This window comes from Brienomyrus brachyistius, chromosome 20 (assembly GCF_023856365.1).
Source record: "Brienomyrus brachyistius isolate T26 chromosome 20, BBRACH_0.4, whole genome shotgun sequence".
Lineage (NCBI taxonomy): Eukaryota > Metazoa > Chordata > Actinopteri > Osteoglossiformes > Mormyridae > Brienomyrus > Brienomyrus brachyistius.
The window spans coordinates 20,696,756-20,719,235 of NC_064552.1; the positions used below are offsets into that span (position 1 = coordinate 20,696,756).

General features: G+C 43.2%; 2 protein-coding genes across 3 annotated transcripts in view; both read right to left on the minus strand.

The window, feature by feature from the left end:
- LOC125716003 (zinc finger protein 436-like) overlaps positions 1-15,464 on the minus strand; it is a 33,206-nt gene extending 17,742 nt beyond the window's left edge. Inside the window, exons 1-9 of one of the 2 annotated variants that reach the window (XM_048988208.1) lie at positions 15,289-15,464; positions 8,961-9,026; positions 8,695-8,812; positions 8,436-8,582; positions 7,439-7,533; positions 7,203-7,340; positions 6,845-6,953; positions 6,374-6,556; positions 5,712-6,235 (exon numbers count right to left, since the gene is read on the minus strand). In XM_048988208.1, the coding sequence (XP_048844165.1) occupies positions 6,039-6,235; positions 6,374-6,556; positions 6,845-6,953; positions 7,203-7,340; positions 7,439-7,533; positions 8,436-8,582; positions 8,695-8,812; positions 8,961-8,996 (1,023 nt within the window). In that variant the 5' untranslated portion in view covers positions 8,997-9,026; positions 15,289-15,464 and the 3' untranslated portion in view covers positions 5,712-6,038. Of the gene's footprint in view, positions 1-5,711; positions 6,236-6,373; positions 6,557-6,844; positions 6,954-7,202; positions 7,341-7,438; positions 7,534-8,435; positions 8,583-8,694; positions 8,813-8,960; positions 9,027-15,288 lie in introns of those variants that run through there. The other variant, XM_048988207.1, reaches the window with a different exon arrangement.
- The window catches only part of LOC125716005 (zinc finger protein 436-like), a 111,740-nt gene that overhangs the window by 68,640 nt on the left and 20,620 nt on the right, over positions 1-22,480 (minus strand). The window contains exon 9 of the mRNA XM_048988209.1: positions 5,834-5,868. The gene's annotated coding sequence lies outside the window, so the exon portion shown is untranslated. The remainder of the gene's footprint in view (positions 1-5,833; positions 5,869-22,480) is intronic.

Sequence of the window (22,480 nt, forward strand, 5' to 3'; positions counted from 1 at the left end):
ATTTCTGCATTTAAACTACAGTATTAAGTAATTTCTACAAAGAAATGTTTGATTAATGATTCGACTAAATATTACTGTAAACAATGTTCCATTGTATTTCCATTTATAGTTTTTTAATGTCATGATTTTATGCCACTTCAGTGTTAATTCTACAAATATTTTTTTACAGTGGGTAGATGCTATTTGACGTAGAGACAATGTGGTTCACAATGCTAGGTCTAGTAAATTTATTAAACCCAACATGATATAATTTATCAAAGCTTATATAATTAAGTTAAAATTTTTGTCCCTGTATCAAACACACTTTAATGATCCATATTCAATACAAACCTGACACATCTCACAAGTCTAATACTCATTATGAGTAGTTTAAAGAGCGCAGTTCACTTAAAAGCCCTGGACACTAACACAGTACAAAAAGGTGTCAGAGTTTGTTTTTTGGGAGAAACTAAGAAAGCAGGTAACTGATGGTCAGATATTGCCATGACGAAAAATACATTTGATTTTTCCCTTATTCATCCACTTTATTAGGTACACCAGGTCAACTGCTTGTTAAATCTAATCAGCCAATCATATCTCAGTACTAACAGTCTGAGATGAATGCTCAACCCACTAAGCTATGCAGCAGTCCAAGGAACAGGGAAAACAGAAGGGACTCAAGTACACTGGGACTGAAGGGCAAGAGACAGGGAGGAACACGATGGCCTGCGACACCTGCTGGCCAAACCAGTTGGAGACATGAAGGGCAGGACCAGATGGGTGCTGATTGTGAGAGCGCTTTAAGTTGACACGCTGACTGTATATAACTATTATTGTGCCTTTTTGTTTGTAAATCTTTAAGTGACAATAAAATAAAATAAAAAAGGCTGTACAGATCGGGTAGCGAGAGCTACTTCCAAGGACACCTCTCACTGGCAAAGTTACATGACGTGCCCATTCTCCTTCAGGTCCGCACTGTATGGGTTACAAGTATTTAGGTATTAACAACTCAGTTTGGGTCAAGTTAACCTGAAGTACGAAGCCAACAGTATCAACCCAGCATTTTTAAGAGTGAAGAAAACTAGCAGTATGATATTGAAAAGCCAGAGTTACCGCCACTTATCCTCAAAGTTATTCGGCTAAACAAGGAATCTGGCTTCACAATATAAGCCTCAGAAAGCGCCCGGTAGCTCACCATCAACACATTTATTTATTTAGCTTGAGGACACAAAATAATTTTTATTATGAAGACATGCACGCATGGCGTGAAAATGAAGGATGCGCTTGTTTGAAACTAGAAAAACCACTTGGCGTCACGCTTTCTACCGGTAGCTTAAATGAAGCATATGAGGCGCTCAGTAAGTCCTTCAAATTTGCCATGTATGTTTTTAACGTAATGTTTGAAACAACCTGCACAGAAATTGCTGCATTTGTAGTGCCATTGTCTGGCAGCAGGTGAGGGCTGGGTTTTATACACTTAATATTTTGAAACTCAGTTCACATCTACCTCCATCCAGTCCAGAACCAATTGGTGCAAAGCAGGGAATAACCCAGGATGAGACACCCATTGCAAGGCACACTGACACATGACCACCATTTGGTAACTCTGTTTAGCCTGAGCATGGAGGTACCTGGAGGACACCTCGCGATAACATGGGGAAAACATGCAAGCTCCACACACATGAAACCCTAGCAGGGGCTTGAACCCAGCTCCTAGAAGCATGAGGCAACAGGGCTAGCCACTGCACCACCATGCCACCCTGCGTTACCACTAATAAAGTCATATATGTTCATAACTTTCATTTCTTCTCAAATATATACTGCAAGTTGTTCATCATCAGTAATCCATGTCTGCGATGTAATTTTGTAAATCCTACAGGTCACATGCATGCATGGCGTGAAAATGAAACCCAACTTCCCAATGCAACCCAAAGCTAACTTACCTAAGTACAGACTCACGTGCACCACCTTCAAGTCTTGCTATAATTTCCTTTTTACGTTCTACAAATACCCTCACTGCTTTCCTCTTTGGTTTGCTGCAATCATGTTCACTTTCATAGGGACCATGATTACTATATCACTAAACGTACTGTAGACAAAGCACTACAAAAATCATACCGAACAAAGGAACACACCATTTTCACGTCAAACTCGGTCAAGAGGTACTACGAAACAGACCGATTCACAGGCATAAGCAACCCAGTAGGACCATTTGCATGTCAGCTCATCAAAGATGCATCTTGATTTGTACAAATTTAGCAGTTCCGTTTCGTCGTGATCAGTAAAAGACCAGTAACAACTCATTTTGGCCTAAAAAGTGGCAATATGTAACCTGTTTTAGAAGCAGCAGATTTAACTCTGCACATATTTAAATATTTGTCTTTTACATGCCTCTGACGTCCCAAATTAGTAAGAGCTGCTGTTTGGCTGAATGTTTTCTATTTAGTATGAATTCAAATGATTCAACTTCTAAAGACAACATGAGACCATTGTATTTGGATCATTGTTGAATGTTCATTGTTGAAGTTTTGTTGCTTTAGAATACAATTTTAAAGATTTGATTATACATGCGGGGCGGCATGGTGGTGCAGTGGTTAGCACTGTTGCCTCACACCTCTGTGATCCGGGTTCGAGTCTCCGCCTGGGTCACATGTGTGCAGAGCTTGCATGTTCTCCCCATGTCGTCGTGGGGTTTCCTCCAGGTACTCCGGTTTCCCCCCACAGTCCAAAAACAAGCTGATGCTAATTGGAGTTGCTAAATTGCCCGTAGGTGTGAATGGTGTGTGAGTGTGCCCTGTGATGGGCTGCCTCCCTGCCTCAAGCCCATTGATTCTGGGATAGGCTCTGGATCCCCCGCAACCCCATAGGATAAGTGGTTTTGTTTGGAAAATGGATGGATGGATGGATGATTATACATGCACATTTATCTAGTAAATGAAAACAAACAGCATTATCATAAAGACAACTTTTACAGCAAACATTTTGTGAATGTACAACTTTGTAATTTGCCGATCAGTGCTGACACACCACAGCACAACACACAGTGCACAACCACGAAATCTCTCCTCAGGTGATTGATGGACTCTGAGCATGAGACATGTACAAAAGATGAGGACTCTTCTCCACTATGTAAATGGAAATTGTTCTTAATCTATTATTTATACCTTTTGCTTATATCATAAGATTTAGGAACACACTGAAAAAGATCAACTTTAATACATTTGAAGGTTGAAGTTATTGGAATTTGTTACGGCTGATATGGTAGAATAAGTTTTTGGACCGAACTGTCGAAAAATGTGGAATGAAAATGCAGTTTAATGGTTGAATCCGTGGTTTGCCTAACTTGCTATAAATTGCACACACATCCAGCATTAAAGTGACAGGGAGCTATTAGACCAGAGTTGTTGTACTGCATTAACACGGAACAGCAAAAAATATCATAACATTATTCTAACATTAATGTCATGTTGTTCTTAATAGATTTCCAGTTCTGATTTCAAATTGGGCCTTTAAGCCTAGAATATGGTCAGTTTTAAAAATGCTTGACTTTGTTGCAACTCTGACTAAGTTGAATTCCATCGAGTGGCTGACAGGTGTGAATATTATCCTGAAATTGACAAGTTAATGTCATCTTTCCAGTTAATGTGAGTTTGTTCTGTGTGGGTCTCTGTCTCAGGCTGTCATTTTAGTCCTAGTCTCATTTAAAGCACTTAACAATATGCATGAATTGCATAGCTGCTAATGTAAAAAACAAAAATTAACTTGAAAAGCATTCTACAACAACATACAGTATTATGAAGTATTAATAGTATTTATTGCCAATTCCAGATGGCAGGTAACTTCTATAATATGAATAGAATACAAGATATTTTAAACCAAATTACAGTTGTTATTTTTCTGTTTAAAAAAGACAATTGCTGTAATTTACATACGACAAAACCTGTAAAAGACATTTTGTAATTCTTTTCTAAATGACATGAAGATACTTTGTTACTCTCCTTGGGGAAATTCTCTTTTCACCTACCCCATCTTGCTCTACTTGACACGGGCACAGACAAAGGTGACAGCAAGCCTGGCAGCAAAGGGCAGCCACCTGTAGGGACACCCATGGAGCTGGGGGTTTTACAGTGATTAACAGCAATTTTGCAATACTTTTCTGGCAGCTTTTTTTTGCTAAGAATTTACAGTAAATTCTACAGACAATTCTACACTAAAACAGATGTCATTCCTAAGCGCAGCATGGACTGCTTCCGGACACAGTATCAAATGTGACTTACAGAGTCACTTGAGTAAGCTGGAGATCCTACAACCCCGGGTAAGAGAGCCTGCAGTAGGCAGCCTACCAAAAGAGGGCCTTCCTGTTCCCTTGGTGAATTAGAAAACCAGTGGAGAGAGCTCTTCTGTTGCAGTTTCACACAGATGAACAACATGGAGTACTTTGGATTGAGGTTTTGCAGTAAGAGGGTGCTGAAAGAAAAAGGAGTTTCAAAGACATTGGTCTGCCTGTACTGCCGATTTTGTCTCTGCCGATTTCAGATGTTCATGTAAAGCGTGAATTTACTAATGTGACATTCCTTAAATATAACCACTTAAACAGAACGGTTGTAAATTTTCTGTCCAGTTTCGTAGATGGACTGACGCAGAGGCAGACCTATGGTTAGGTCTGGGTGGTATTGACAGCTGGGCCCACCCAATTAGATTAATGAAACTGCATTTTTTATATATAAACTACTGTCTTCTAACTCTGTTCCTATACATTACTGTTGTTACTGTGGCAAGTACGACAGAATGTGTGAGCTCCCTCTAGTGGTGATCTAGGTAGAATTTTTTCTCAATTTTTTCGCTATTCTGTCTTCTTTTCATACATATAATGCAGCGATTAGCTTCATACTGGGCACCGACACACCTGGAAATGGCGTAACATCGAATCGAATTAATGTGCAGGAAGGCTACCAATTCTGTCATTTTCCACCAACACCAAATTAACTCGCTAGCCTCCCAAGGTCATTCTAAATTAATTGCAACAGACATGCTCAGGCAGTGGCATCTTGTGGTTTGTCATATATGGAAGCCTTCATTAATAACTCAGACTAGCTAGTTTTGTTCCTAAGGACAAAGTAAATTTCTATCATCTAATCATGGGAGTTTTTATAGCCACTGAGCTCATGTAAAAGGGAGAACCGACTGATGAACTTGAGGTTGCAAATCATCTATGTCGCAGTCGCTGGTCCCGTTTGTATTTATTGAGTGTATATCTAAAGTTTCTTATTTAGTTTTTTTGAGTTTATGTTTGGCACCCTACTGTAACACAAAGCTGGCAATTCATGTATTATAATTTAAGATAGCGTTAGGGTGCCTCATTGCACCTGCATTTAGATTTTATGGCTAACTGTATGGTAGATTACTTCCTTCAAACGATATGAAGAAATGCCTCAGTCCAATTTGCCTGAACAAAATACAGCTTTTCACAGTCCTGAGCCCTCGCAATACATTTAGTTTACAAGAAACTTTCTTCAACATTGAAAAGAAATACAGAACTTCATGCATCTGTGTGACGGACATCTCCGACATTCCCTGGTAAAATGGCCCCTACACACAAATCGTGACGTATTACACATGCAACCTAATACAACCCATTGCCTATACATGTCTCAGTAGGTGGAGACATTATGAAGCAGAGGCCACGCCCTAGCTCAGCTGTCATCATATCTAGACTTACGAACAGGGAGCTATTTCAAACAGAAAAATTTACAGAAATTCTGAATTTTATTTCACGTAACCCGAATCATCTTCTGTAAAATACACAACCGTGCAATTTCACAGTTCATAAAACTGCTTTGCAGTCAAAGACTACCTTCACAATATATTCCAACAATCAAAAAACACTGCCTCTGAATCTTTGTCAAACAAATCCTAAACATCAACACGACTAATGAGGGGGACCCAACATACAGGTATTTCAAAAATACAATTTAGAAAAAATCAAGATCAAACATTTAATGGACTGACTGAACTGTATGGGTCTGGTGGTGCGTCTCAATGTATCCTAATCAAGAAAATCACTGGGAGCACTGGTAGGGCTTCTCCCCTGTGTGAATCCGCTGGTGTGTCTTTAGGTTTCCTAAAATACGGAAGCTCTTCTTACACTGGGAGCACTGGTAGGGCCTCTCTCCTGTGTGAATTCGCTGGTGTCTCTTCAGGTGACTTAAATATCTGAAGCTCTTCTCACACTGGGAGCACTGGTAGGGCCTCTCTCCTGTGTGAATCCGTTGGTGAGTCTTTAGGTTTCCTAAATGACTGAAGCTCTTCCCACACTCAGAACACCGATGGGACTTCTTTGTGCGAGTCTGCCTGTGTATTTTACAGTCTCTGTTTATATTGAAAGTCTTCTTACCCTGGGAACCCTGCTGTGCTGTCAGTGTGTCTGTATTGGCGTCTGCCAAGGTACTGAGTGTGTCTTTACTGGGCTGAGCGGCACTGGGGCCAGCAGAAGTTGGGGAATCCTGGTTTCTGTTGACAGTTCCAGCCCTCAGTTGTCTGACATACTCCTTGGGGCGAGATTCACTCATTCTCCTTGCTGGAGGCAAGATGAAAACAAGTCAGTCAGTACTGAGAGGGAAAAGAGTTAATAGAAAAAAAAGTCAGAAAAATAGTGAAGGCAAACGTATCTTCCAAAGATCCTTCGTTACTCCATACGCAGTTTATGTTCACAATGTGGAATTCACACTGCAATCTCCGACATGCCTGAACTTTACCGAGTACTAACACTGCTGGTTTGAAATGGCAACCTGAAGCACAAACTATGACCTTCAAATGTACCAAAACATTTGCAGTTTTGATGGTATATGTTGGTAGCTAAAATCACCTGGGTTTGGAGGTTTCGCACACTGTTTGCTCCGCCCACCAGTAACTAACAGAAGAGAACCAATCAGCTCCACCTCAGTCACATCCTGAACCGCTGCACCCTTCACCTTCTGTCACAAAAACAAACAAGACAGAATAAGCTGTTCACCTCAAATCTATACAGGTGCTTCTATTTGCTTAATAGTAAAAAAGGAGCAGAAACCAAACAAATTATTTCAAGTATAAACATTAAACTGAAATTATGTCCATTTCTGGTGTGACCTACCGTTGGTTGTTTTTTAAATTAAAACACAGAAATTATATCACTTCAGAATGGAAAAGTGACATTTGCAAAGAGACCCATTTACACTCCATTTCACCTTGGGGGGGCTCTCATTCGCAGTCCCTTCACCCTCAGATATCAGGTATTCCCCCTCCTCTTTTTTAACCTCTCTGACACCCTGCTGGGAAGGTTGCTGGTTTGTATGGCAGGTGGTGTTACTGCAGGAAGACGTCAGCTGAAACCAAAATGATATCAAACACATTGAGACTGTGCCAGTTAATTAGTATGTTGCAATACAAAGCCAGCAGCAGATTGCGTTGAGCACAAACAGACCCTCTTTCCCTGGTCTGTAGCACATGACTCTGATCCCACAGCAGGGGTTCTGCTCTGACCGGACCGCCTGGATGTAGGCTGGAAACTCCTGGATGCTGAAAACACAAATGATCACTTCAGGCAGACTGCATCACCTTAGCGCATATCCGCAAGGCTCTTTGTGTTTGGGTCGCAACTCCAGGCACTTTCACATTGAGCTTTTGTCTGGAACCAAAACCTTTTCCTGGAACCAGGGATTTGTCTCACGTTCACACTGCGGGAACTCAGCCCGATTGTAGTTCCCTGGAAGAAGTTCCAGAACCCTTTAGTGCTTCCTCCAGACTAGGTCCTTTTTGTTCAAATACGGTGGCGCTTATAGCATTAAACTTGCTGACTGGTTGACCACAAGCACTGGCGCTAACTTGGAAGGTACTCATAGGTGCAGAAAAAGAGATGCAGCAGAGCAAAAATTGAGCAGACATGGAGAACAAAAATAATTCCATTTAATGCATCAACCAATACATTTTTTGCTTGCATCTCCATCTTTTTGTATCAGAAGCTTCAATCGCTACCAATATAGTTCTGTCTAATATCGCCGGTGCAAGGGGTGAAACTTGCCAGCGCTTATTAGTGAGACGTCATATACATGTGATAGGTTCATATAAGCAAAATATAAATAATTTGTGATCAATCCCTCCAGTAACTAACAAATAACAAAACAAATTATTCAACCTCCATTGTTTTGGAATGACGGTGTAGTTTCAAATAAAGTCATTGTGAACCTACAAACTTTTTGTGTCTTACATGCTTCAGCATAAAGGTCCCAGTTCCAGTTGTGTGGGGTGAAACTGATACACAAAAGTGGCTAGGAGCTGCAAGAGTTCCAGGTCGACACAGCCCAGAAACCCAAACCAGGCCCCGGAACTTTTGCCTTATCCTTTAACGACACAGATGAATGCCTGACACTGTTTGAAGGAATCGCCCGTCACAGCAGGAAACCTCTGACTGGCTGTATCACCTCCACTCGCCTTGTCCCCCGGGCTCCTTCTCAGAAGGTGAGACGTCCACTCCTCCGAATTGCTGCATTTGTCGCCGCCCAACCTCTCCGTCATCACCCCGCTGGATCGGCTGCTTCTCATGAACACTGGGGTGGTGGAATTCAGCCCTAGAGAAAACACAGTTGCAGACTATGCAAATTTCCCACTGGTGGGACTAATAAAGGCTCTCATTGCACTCTTGGTACTCATCCAAGTCTAATGCCGGAGCCCAAAGCCTACCCATATCCAACATGGCCTGGTGGTTCCTCTTCATGTTCCTGTAGTGCACCTTCTCGCATCTCTGCAGCCGAACCCATTCAGCCTTGGAGAAATAGGCCCGGATATCCGCATAATCCTCCTGCATGGGGATAGGGTTCTCCATGAGGCTGCTTCATGCTTTACAGAGCAGGCACAATGACACTGAAAGGCCACTGCACCCACTGGCCATCCCAGATACAACAGCCCGTCCTCAGTTTTAGCTGTCAGTTCTCCCCCAGTTGCCTTACCTCATCTGACAAACTCATGCCCGAAGCCCTTTCCATCCTATGCAGCAACCAAGTTCACGTTCCCACCTGAAATGTGTAATAAAATGTCAAATATGCAGAGGTGGGTAGGGACGAGGTACACTTAATCAAGTGACTTGTTGGGGAGGAAATCTTAGTGTATTCAGTGAACCTTTTGTAGTCTTACTTGAGTATATCTGCCAAATGAAATGCATTTTCTCCTGCATCTCATCTTTCGTTGACTTATGTGAGGCTGTTACCAGTGGTATCCAGCCATCCCATCAAGGCGGTTTTCCTCCCCAAACCATTCCAGCTCATACCACAGCTGACTTGCATGCAAACCACAAGCAAGATCAAGTTCATTGGATAGCAGTATGAGAGTACTGAACTACAACATGAATGCATTTTTCAGTCCACTTTCATCCTTGCCATGAGGGAAAGTTGGGGTCCCGCCAGACAAAGAAGCCTACCCCAGCTAAGAATAACTGGTAAATAAATTGACAGCAAATGTTATTCAGCTGAGATGGGGAACACAGGATTAATCTTTGGATCATTTTAGGATTTGACAGGTGGTAGGGAACGATTTTCTTCACGTGAGAACGTAGGATAGCCAGCAGAGACCCCTGCCAAAAGAACTAAACCCTTTTAGTGCATTTATGGACATATTTGTTTTGCTTTTAAAAAAAAAACACTTTCTTAAAAGCAAAAATAAAATGATGTCAAAATTACTGAGAAAAGGTATACATATATCTTTAAGGCATGAATTAAAATGGCCTTTACTCTCTGTGTTCTTGTACATTTGTAGGAGGCGTAAAAAAGTCCTGACAGGATTGTATCTCCTGAATGAGGTAGGAATGTTGTGCTCATGTTTGTGTGTGTAAGTGAATGTGAGTAAGATCTGTGTGTGTTTAAGTGTGTTACAGAATGAGTGTGTGTGTGTGAGCCTTTAAAGGAGCATGTGGCGGTTGGATAATTCAGTGTCTCAGTTTCACTAACCCAAGGCTGTCAGGGGGTAATTTTTATGTTATATTTATATCATAATTATGTAATACTATTCATATTAATCTAAATCTGCAAAATAATATTACTAAAGCCTTGAAATAGATCTAGTTGCGTAAACCCCATGCTTCCCTTTAGACTCACCCCTGCATGCTGCAGGTATCACTCAAACTAATGAAGCTGAAAACATGGCTTTTCTTCACCTTTCAGCTTAACAGCTGGTTTGATTACGGACTCTCACCAGCTCTTTACCAGTAAAGGTTTAGTAGCGATTGCAAGCACTGCTGTTGTTTTCTTTCACTCCACCTGAGTTCGCCATCTCTGTAATGGAACCGTCTCTTTGCTCTTAGTGTACAGACAGGCTCCAGCTCCGTGTTAAACTACGACAGCATCATTTTGACTGCTGTTGTGTTAACAGTGTTTTTACTGAGGAAAACTAGGGGCTGCTTAGGCTGAATCTTGTTATATTTTTCACGCTTACTTTGTATACTGGTTCCGCTCTGTGGACTGGTTCCATAGACTGGGTGCTTTCTGTTGAGATGTTGAATCATTGACGTTGTGCTATTGTGGTAAACTAATTCGGTTTTACAATGGACACACTGTACAGTATTTTCGCTTTTCTTTTGTTTGAAATGTTCCCAAACTTTAGACAGACATTTTTCGTCTTTCTCTGACTGTCCTCGCTATTTTCCCCGTCTTCCTCCATTGCGCCATCAAATCAACCCTGCTACACGTAATGCAGAATAAGCACTGTGCGACAGTATTAATCCTCCGAGTGAAACACGCTGATCACTAAGCAGCACATAGTTGTCCGGATTACACGAAGCATCGAAGCAAAGAATTTGAGTTACTCGAATCGTTGCAGCCCTAATTACGTGATTTTTTTTTTTACCCAATATAAGGCATTTTACATTTAAACAAAACTCCAACTTCTAAACAATTAGAGTACATACATGTAAGCAAACACAAATTACGGAGTATTCCTAACTTTGGGCAACATATTAAAACTTTCTTCTGCAAGACGTCGGCACAAATATCCAAGATCGTCAACAGAAACATGACTGATGGAGCACATGTTTAATTATAAAAAGAACCACTTAACATTCTGACACTGTAATGGTACTTATAGCTAAGGAGTTCTCCTATACCGTTTATTATTCTCTACACTGAGAAGAGTGACATCCATCTCCCGCCTGCTAGCCCTGCCTTCCACATATCTCACATGCAGTTCATAACCGCACGAGCTGTAAGCCAATGAAATCTCCCTAATGGGTGTACCGTGGTTGTTTTTTGATTATTAAAAAAGGTAATATACCTGCGTTCGATTCTCTCTCTTAGGCGGAACTCGGATGAAAAAAATTCCATCGGAAACATGCCTCCTTTCTGACGTTGAAGTTGGACAGAATTGTCCTATCTGAGATATCCGAGATTGTGACGTTATTTCAGCATGGCGGTTTACACACATAATAATAATAATAATAATAATAATAATAAATAATACTACATTTTATTTATAATGCCCTTTACATCCCAGGATCTCAAAGGGCTACACGTTAAAATAAAGAGAGACAAAATAAATAGTTTACAAGTAAACAAATTTAAAACCTCTAAGTGGAGGAACCAAAGGTTTTGTTAAAAAGAAAAGTCTTTAGATGCTTTTTAAAACAGTCAGTGGGTTGTGGTGCCCTCAGGAAGTCAGGGAGGGCATTCCATAGGCGTGGAGCAGCAGCGCAGAAAGCCCTATCTCCCATAGTCTTCAGATTGGTTCTTGGTTTGTGGAGGAGGTTAGCCTGCGTAGAACGGAGGGAACGTGTTGCGAGTTGTGGGTTGATAAGTTCTTTGAGGTAGGGGGGGAGGCATGTCCATGGACGCATTGGTGTGTAAGAAGCAAAACCTTATAGTCAATCCTGGCGGAGACGGGAAGCCAATGAAGTGAGTGAAGAATGGGAGTGATGTGCTCATGTTTTCGCACTCTCATCAGGATCCTTGCTGCAGAGTTTTGAATGTATTGGAGCCTCTGCAGGCTCTTGCTAGGTATCCCAAAGAGAAGTGCATTACAGTAGTCCAGTCTAGAGGAGATAAAGGCATGGACCAGCTTTTCAGCATCAGATAGGGAGAGAATGGGGCGGAGTTTGGAAATGTTCTGGAGATGGTAGAAGGAGGTCTTACAGAGATGGTTGATAAGGGATTCAAAGGTGAGTTGGGGATCCATTTTTACGCCAAGATTTGTGACTGTTGAGAGAGAGATATTAGAGCCAGAGAAGATGATACTGGTTATGGGTGATGATTTTATCTGGTGAGGGGTGCCAACCAGAATGGCCTCGGTTTTGGAGCTGTTGAGTTGAAGGAAATTGTGATCCATCCAAACCTTTATCTCCTCCAGACAGACGGTGAGTTGAGATGGGGATGATGAGAGTGGCGTTGCAGCTGTGGCATTTACAAAAGCTGTGTATCGTCGGCGTAACAGTGAAAGGAAAATCCATGGCGGCTGATGACCTGACCGAGCGGAGAAAGGTAAAGAATGAAGAGCATGGGGCCAAGAACTGACCCCTGGGGAACTCCACAGGAGACTGTGTGTGGCTTTGAGGTGGAGTCACCCATAGCAAGGTACTCTATCCGGTTTGCGAGGTATGATTGAAACCAGCTGAGGGCAATGTCAGTGAGTCCAAAGGTGGAATGTAGTCGATTTAATAAGATGTCATGGTCAACTGTATCAAATGCAGCAGATATGTCCAGGAGAATAAGCAAGGAGGAAGAGCCAGCATCGGATGACATCAGGAGATCATTTGAGACTCTTACGAGTGCAGTTTCTGTACCGTGGTTTGTCCGGAAACCAGATTGGAATTTTTCATAGAGGTTGTTGAGTTTCAGGTGGTTATGCAGCTGGATGGCAACTACTTTCTCAATCACTTTGGATATGAATGGGAGATTTGAGATGGGCCTATAATTGGAAAGGACTTCTGGGTCCAGGTTGTGTTTTTTGAGAAGTGGTCTTATAATGGCTTTTTTAAGACAGATGGGATATGACCAGTTTGAAGAGAGGGGACTTAAGATAGTGATATGGGTCTGCACCAGGGAAGTTGGGAAAGGGTCTAAGGCACAGGTGGAGGGTTTCATCTTCCTGATGATGTTTTGCACCTCTTCTGATGAAGCCAGAGAAAAGCAGTTAAGGCGCTGAGAAATAGCACATGTTGAGGAAATGGTTTGGATCTGAGGACCGGAAAGGGCAGAGCGAATATGTGCAATTTTGGATGTGAAATAATCCATGAAATGGTTGCACTGCTCTGTTGTGGTGCCAGTAATTGGGAGGAGGGGTCGCGGTTCGAGGAGATGGTTAACAGTGGAGAAAAGCCGTTAGGAATTTCCCACACTATTTCTGATGGCATCAGAAAAAAATTTCAACCTTGCCTCTATGAGAGATTTCGAATATTTTTGTTGGTGCTCCCAGTAGGCTTGCTTGTGAACGGTAAGGCCAGATGCTTTATAGCGCCGCTCAAGGATCCGACCTGCTGTCTTCATTTTCCGAAGCCCATCTGTGAACCAGGGCGCTGAGCGTGAGAAGGTCACAGCTCTGGTTTTAACAGGGGCATGGTGGTCCAGAAGGCTACTCAGATGGCTGTTATAGTAGTCCACTGCTTCATCAGCTGATGAAAAATTTGTGGAAAGATGCTGAAGGTCTGCTGCCACGTGTTCTGGGTTGATGTTTTTGAGGTTCCTAAAGCAGATATTGTGTTCAGGCTTGGTGAGGCTAGAAGGAGATGGCAACTCCATAGAAATTACCTTGTGGTCGGAGACACCTAGGTCATACACCTGCAAGTTAGTGAGAGAAGCAGAGTTTGTGATGGCCAGGTCCAAGGTGTGCCCCCTGTTGTGTGTAGGGACATCAACAAGTTGTTTTAAATTAAAGCAGTCGAGCAATTGAAGAAACTCAGCAGCAAGGCGACAAGTGGGGGAGTCAACATGGATGTTCAAATCTCCTAAAATGATGACTTACATCAGTAATTCTATTTTACAAATCTTAAAAATGTTTATAATTATTAATAAATGTAATTGCACATGATCGATTTAGAGAATACCATATCGTTACCGTAAACAGTATCCTAGCATGCAATATCAGAATTTTACCAGACTTGTTAGGTTTTTTGGTTTGTTTATATTTCGCTTGCTTCTCGAAAAAAAGAATATCGCTATGAATGTACCAAAATACTTTATAAAAGCTTTTAATGTGGTTTGACTAGTTCCTGTTTCTTGTGTGTTTGTCTCTCGGAAATAATAATCTTACTCCAAAACTGCTGAAATATAAAGCAACATCACACAGCAGCGTATTCATGGAGGCAGCCACGTTTGTTCCGAGTTGTGGCACTGTAGCTCGAACGGGAGATTGTCGGACGTGATGTCACTCAATTTGGAATTTCCAAGTTCTGAGAGATAATCGAACGAATCACATGGTTTTTTATTTGCGCACATTATGTTTGTTTTATTTGGAGAGAATATTTTAATTTTAGATCCGGTTCTTTAATTGTCTGTACTGTTGATCGGAAAAGCCCGCAACTGAGGGTTTGTTAATTTTCTGATTTAGCAAACCAACACGCTACTCCAGTACTCTTGTTCTGGATACTCCTTTACTCTCACTAAAGTAGTGAGACTTGAGTACTTTTAACAGGGTTGCTGCACAGACTTCAACATCACAATTAAGACACAAGACCTCAAAAAGAAAAAAAAATAGCATATACACAATTATTATTAAAAGATGGGCTACATTCGAACATTATCGCGAACATAATTACAAAGCTGTCCTCATTCACAGCTGACCTTAGCTCACGATGGACGAACGGTGTAATACTAATATAGATATATATGCGGTCTTATCCCTCCCGCAGGTGAACAACTTTACTGACTGAATCCGGGAACATCGATCGAAACACTGTGTGTATTTCACTATTGGCTCTGTACAAATGATGTTGGCTCACCGCGTATAGAGACTAAAGAATTTCGGTCGTACTGTAAGTGTTGCTCTTGTTGAAAACTCAGAAAAAGATGTCGAACACAATACCTCCAAAGCTGTAACTTCGGCGGTGGTTTGAACTTCCAAAGCAGTATCTGGCGGACTAGACCCACACTGAACGTAGTTCTGGATGGGCAGTGAAGTCGTCTTTGAGGACTCATAGCGTTTGTGTTTCCCTGATGCACGATTTGTCTCGATCGCTCGAATATCCATATTACCCCATGTGTATGTCTTCTTGAAATACGAGCATTTAAAACCATGTCCAAAACAACTAGCTCGCTACATTAGCAGTCACAGCTACGAACCTATTCCCCACAAACGCCTTACCGTGCCGCAGATGCTTCCTCTTGTTAGTAACTAGAAAGTGGTTTCCCTTAACAGTCCTGCGTCGCTTTCAGCCATAATTAAAACCGCGACTGTAATATCTGCTGACCGCTGCAGCCTGATGGAATAATGGCGGCGCCTCCCCTTCCTTTTGAATTCGCTCGCTCCGCGCGCCGCATCCTGATTGGAGGGCAGCAAACAAGGTCGCCCGCGAGACAACTGCGTTACAAATACAGTACCAAATGCAAATACAGCAACTTCCGCATAATCTTTTAAACAGTATATTAGAAATATACAAACAATTTTGGGTAAATTGGATGGATTTACTGAGGGTCACGTGTGCCTCATTCAAGCTACCTATCTGACGCTTTCCGGGGCTTGTATCATAAAGCCAGATTCCTTGTTTAGCCGATTGCGGATAAGTATTGTCGTGCACCAGGAGGAACCCAGGACCCACTGCACCAACGTAGGGTCTGACAATGGGTTCAAGGATTTCATCCTGATATCTAATTGCAGTCAAGGTGCCATTGTCTAGCCTGTAGAGGTCTGTGCAGCCCTCCATGAATATGCCTCCCCAGACCATCACTGACCCACCACCAAACCGATCATGCTGAACAATGCTGCAGGCACCATAATGTTCTTCATGGCTTCTCCAGACCCTTTCACGTCTGTCACATGTGCTCAGGGTGAACCTGCTCTCATTTGTGAAAAGCACAGGGTGCCAGTGGCAGACCTGCAAATTCTGGTATTCTATGGAAAATGCCAATCGAGCTCCAGTGAAAAACTAGTGAAAAAACCATCAGAAAAGATCAAGAGGGGAAAAATGCCAGTGGCCTCCACCTGTTAAACCATTCCTGTTTTGGGGGTCGTCTCATTGTTGCCACTCTAGTTCCCCTGTTGATAATTTCATTAACACCAAAGCAGCTGAAACTGATTAACAACTCCCTCTGCTACTTAACTGACCAGATCAATATCCCAGACGTTTAATAGATTTGATGCTATACTCTGATTAAAAAGTGTTCCTTAAATTTTTTAAGCAGTGTATATTTTTCAAGGGGGGGAGGTTTAAGATGGCGGCCGGTGCATTCGTGTGTTTGTGGGGCTGAATCAAGATCTTTTGGTTTTCTCACCTAATACCTACTTGACAATGTTTACCTAAGCAACTTTGGCTTTGATAACCCTTAGTCATTAGCAACATCTACCTTTGAGCCCTTGGAGGGCGAAAAACCTGCCTGCCAGAGTGGTCACTGCCTCTGGCAGGGATGAGCGAGGCGCCTCTGGAGGGACAACCGGCGGTGGCGGGACTGGGAAGTCCCGGGAAGGGGATACGGGCGCGGTCCTCTTCGGGACCCGGGGTACTCGAGGGATCGAGTCCCTGACAGCCCTAAAACCCCCCCAATTCGCCATACGCTCGGGTCGGTAATTATACCGGCTCAGGGGCGGTAGCTGGTCCAGAGTGATCGGCTCTAGTTCAGGGAACGAGAAGGGTGTGTCCTCCTCGTCCTCGCTGGAAGCTCCGAGCCTCGCCAGGTAGTAGGCTCCCATGGGGAGCGGTTCAGGAACGGAGGCCCGGACGAGCTCCTCTCTCTCTTCCTCTCCGAGAGGCCAGGAGTGGGCGAGGGAGCACGTGCCCAGGCTGATGGGCTCCGGCTGGGGCTTTCCTTTCCTCTGCTTCCTCTTTTTCTTTCGGTCTGTCATTCTGTCACGGTAACGGCGAGACGAGCCGGACGGAAGATCGCTCAGGAAGCGCGAGCGATCCAAAAACAGGCAGGCAGGCAGGAATCGGGGCAAATGAGGGTTTAATAGGGACAGGCACGGACATCCACTAAAAAACACCACGAAACAACCATCAATGACAGACATGGAAACAGGGGAGACCAGGACTTAAATACAATAAAGCAGGGCAACATAACCGGACAGGGCTGGAAACAATCGGGGAAGCACACATGGGTAATCAGGGGGCGTGGCACACATGAGGAGCGGACGAGTCAGGCGTCACAGTCACCAGCACTCCCTAAAAAAGGAAAAGGTGAACCTAGTTTATCTGAGCTGCAGGAAAATATCATGAGAATGATAGCAATCAAAATTAAAGTACCAATAGTCTTGCACAGTTATAACAAAGAATACAGAGTCTATTGAAGCTCTAAAAGAGCAGTCCGAATTTCTTTTTCAAGAAATTCAGGAGATGAAGAAAGACGTCCAAACAGTCAAAACAGTTAATGCTAGTCATGAGAAGAGGATATGGATATCAGTCCACGTCTTGCCCTGCCTTTTGTCCATCATTGATGTTAGTAGCGTTCCGATGTCCTGGTCTCCCCGTAGCCGTCTTCCCCTTAATAAATCCCCAGTTTTCCCCGACTTTCGGCTACCTATTTCGTTCTTCCCTGCCTGCCTACCCGTCCGCACCCGCGAATCCTGACAACTATACACCGATGACAATATGAATGTTCATAAACACGACACGATATTTTACGGCCCAGCCCAGTCGGATGCCGTTTCATCTTCACCGTCTTTTCCTTAATTAATTAGGCATATCATACTTTCAAAAAGTCCTTTTAAGGTCCCTTCTGGTGTCATCGCAGACATTGCGGCCCTGTCAGTCTCCAAGTCGAGTACTATCCCATCCCAACTACCTAGCTGGCCAGCTTGCAAGCTAACGGACCTTGTAGGTGCCCGCAGGCATCTTACGTTAAGCAAGATAAGTTTGGTGATAATTAATGCAGCTAGCGAAGTACTTACATAAAAACCTATTACTTGGGGGCGCAATAAGTTATCGGATTGACTAGTAAACGACAAGAAACATAAATAACACAATCAACAAAAATCTGCTGCCAAGTCAATCAGTACTTGTATTTCCCGCTGGCTCCATTTTGGACAGCAGTTAGACGAACTCTATCTGCATTCTATTAGTCATCCTGCTGGTCCTGGATGTAGAGGGTTGAATTTTGGACCGTATTTTAAACCACTGAAATTCTGGCAGCGTATTTGAAACAGCGAAAATAACGGGACTGAATATTGTAAAGCGCAAATAAGACGACTGAATATTACTGCTTGAATAATAAAGATGCGAATAAAACACATGGAATATTTTCAACTGAATTTCTTCTTTTCAAATTTATTTTGAAGCTAAATCAAGTTAACTGAATTCATGTGGTTGAATTATAAACACGCACTTTAAAATACGTATGTTTTGGAACTGAATTTTGGAAGCATTGTCATGTTGAGTATTCCGTAGCCACTATGAGAAACGTATATAAAGTTCTTATTAGCTGATATGACCCTCTTGGCTACTTAGTACCCTATACAACACAAGCAAAGATACTTGTGTAGCGCCTGTGGGACAAGAAAGGGGAGTGGGATGATCCCCATCTACCAGAGGAACTGCTGCACTCACGGCATACCTGGGAGGCAGAGCTGGAACACCTGCAAAAGATAGCATTACCCAGGTGTTACTCCAGCCCAGAAATGGACAACTCCAGCCGTATGAGAGACATCCATGTGTTTCGCAATGCCTCAGAGCAGGCATATGGACCTGTTGCTTATCTCAGGACTGAGGATAAAAGGGGCGACATCGAGGTCTCCTCTCTTGCGGCACGCTCCCGCGTCGCACCCCAGAAGCAGCAGTCCATTCCACGGTTGGAGCTGTGTGCAGCCCTCACAGGTGCGCAGTTTTACAAGGTTATATCCACTGAACTAACCCTTCCCATCCGTAGCTGCACATTGTGGTCTGACTCACTGACTGTCCTTACATGGGTGTTGTCGGATTCATGTCGCGACAAAGTATTTGTGGGTACTCGAGTTGCGGAAATCCAGGAGCTGACAGCGGGAGACAACCCAGTTGATGACATCACGCGAGGACTCGCTCATCTGGATATGTATGACGTCAGCCGAATGGACCCATGTGAAGTGTCCACCACATGGATGGCCTGTGAAGCCGAGCCCGACTGTATGTTATTTATGTTCACAGACCACACACTATTTTACACGTAATAAGTGATAACGGTTGCCGAAAACTCGCAAATAAGAGTCTTCATTAAAAGAAGTTTGAGTCATCCAGATTCTGTTTGCGGTTATATCAGAGTTCTAACCGAACTCCCCACAGTGGTTTGAATATACCTACTCGGCACACAAACGCTCCATTACATATATACTTATTATTTTGGTGATCGATTTAAATCATATTATTAACATTGGAAACAGACGTTAATAATGTATTTTAATGCTATAAGACGTTAATAGCATACGTTAATTTTATCATCCATCCATCCATTTTCCAAACTGCTTATCCTACTGGGTTGCGGGGGGTCCGGAGCCTATCCCGGATGCAATGGGCATGAGGCTGGCAACAACCCAGTATGGGGGGCCAGCCCATCGCAGGACACACTCACACACCATTCAATCTCTACGGGCAATTTAGCAAGTCCAATTAGCCTCAGCATGTTTTTGGACTGTGGGGGGAAACCAGGGTACCCGGAGGAAAACCCACGATGACATGGGGAGAACATGCAAGCTCCACACACATGTGATCCAGGTGGAGAGTCAAACCCGTGTCCCAGAGGCGTGAGGCAACAGTGCTAACCACTGCACCACCATGCCGCCCCACTATTAATCTCAATTTTGCTAAATAAAAATATCTGGCTTGCATCAGTCACATGATGACCATTAACCAATGCTCACCCTTGACGGCAGAGCGCGCTGGTTACGAGCCGGGAACAAGCTCGCAAAGAGCACGTGCATTTTTTGCTGGCTGGGCGGTGCAGAGCTGTAGGGGAAACACAGAAATTATTTGGGAGACGCAGAGTGATGCAACAAAAACCAGTAAAGGTGTACAGCGTACACTATTGTCTATCGCAGACAGGAGTATTAGGTGATTATGTACACTTTAAATTGTCTTGTGGCAACTGACGAATTGAAACAAATGAGAATGCTGTGTCTGCACAGTGTGCAACAGCGCGACAAAACATTACCTGTCCTTTTATTAACTGCACAAGTAGTGGTGGTCATTAGCCGCTAGCTAACTGGGTGAGAGTGTCATGGGTCTAACTCTGTCCACCATTTTAGGGAACATATTTTGTTTTAAAGTAAGTTACCAGGCTTTCCCCTGCCTTTCTGGAGGGCTTATATTTCACTAAAAACTATCTAACATGCATATCTACATAATTATGGACTATTACGATATAAAAACACACACTGTATTTTAAAGAAAATTATAATTATATACAGAGTGTATTAGATTTATATTTCAAATATGACAAAATGCAGATTTTACAGAAGCAAAATTATTGTACCACTACAATTTAAACATTTAATAAGCTTGCTGCCTTGCACAGAGTGGATAGTCAAGCAAACTGAATCATCATAAATACATTATTGTATATTTTTTATTCTTATTGCTTTATTATTATAGCACAATGAATACATGATAAGGGAAGGATTCTGGATCAGCACCATGATGCAAACCTGTGGCCGTAGTATGTACAGTATTCTGGAGAATGTGTAAAACGTCACTGTATGTGCACAACACAGCCCTGCCGTCCAGCACTATCAGCAGCAGGGGCAGCAGCAACCCCTCAACAGCAACATCGTGCCCCATCAGGTAAAACATAAGCTACGCTTGCTTTGCATTGTTCTCACCCGATGACAGTGAGTATGATGCAATTCCATATTAGATTCCTGATAAATGTGGGTCGTTATTTAGCTTGGTTCTATGTGCCCCTTCAAACATCTCTGCAATTCCGTCAATTCGCAAATCATATTCAAGTAATCATTCAAAAGTACTACATAAGAACTTATATAACATCCTTACAGTTTATTGCACGCAGGCTATATTTTGTGCATTTATTGTTGACACTGATGTTTGGTTCGGTTGCATCAAGACATACTATGTTTGCCACTTTGCTCGGTTTGCTGAGTTCCCCTAATATTTTTTGTCATTACTGACACCTATTTATTGTATTTATTTTGCCTGTTTATACCTGTTTTACTATTTTTACTGTTTGACTACCGATAATGAAAGAAAAAAGTATTGTTCATGGCCTTTCACCTCTGTCGCAACCATTCACACAGACTGTATACCTCAGCCTTAATGTTACCGCAGTTAAGTTAGCCTCATATTCAACTTTATGGCTTTAACAGTTTTTAACAGAAGTAAGGTGGGGCATTTCTAATGAGATGTGTGTTTAATGAATTGCGATGCCCAGTACATAGACAACGATGCACACCAATTGTTTTTGCGCTCCAAACCATTTTGTGATTTGGGTACATTTGTCATGTGGGTATTATGGGCACGTGGGTTTTGTTTATATCCTTGTGCCTTTGGTACGTCAGCCGGGATCGCGGGACTAATTAATTGCCTTGACAATTGCGGCGTTGGAACAATGGTTGGGATTGGTTGGGAAAGTGAAGGGGGAGGACCGCATTACAGAAAAGGCACCCTGGAAGTTAGGACAGGAGACCCGGAGGAGAGACCGGAAAAAGGCGCACCAGGGAGTGGACAGCAGAGACCCGGAGGCGAGACCGGAAAAAGGCGCACCAGGGAAAGGACAGAAGAAACACCGGACGAGGCATCGGGAGAAGACGCACCGGAGAGTGGACAGGGGAGCCGATACTGGAGAGCGGAGCACCCCGAGTGGCGATCGCGTCTCGAGACGCTCTGTCGGGGAAGGAGTCGCTGGGACGCCGGAGCGGGGGAGAGTAACTGGGCATTCCCCCCGCAGCGAGTTAAGTGAAAACTCTGTCCGCTTGGACAGAGCCAAATATCGGGTCGGCGTCGGATCTGGGGTCTGGTTTAGGCTGATGTAGTGGCGGGTGTTCGAAACCAGGTTATCAATCCACCCTGTAGTGGATACCGTGATATGGTGTCGTTTGTAGTGGGTATGTACGGGTGTTTCGATTTGTGTGTGTGATTATTGCGGTGCCCTGTGGGGGTGATAAGTGTGCGGTAGTGTGCCTTTGTCGCGATACTCTCGGTATCCCTATACGGCGATTGTGGGTCGTGCGGTGGTAGAATCTGTTTGCTCGCCTTGTGTTTGTCACCCTTATAGGCTGGGGCGGACGGAACCGGCTTGTGGGGATCATCTGTTGCACGGACATCGCCTGGCCCCGCTGATCTGACAGTGGGCCCTGAACGGACTAAATTTTTATGACGTTTTTGTATGCCATCGGCTAGCCTTGGCGTTTTAAAGTGTGTTTTTAC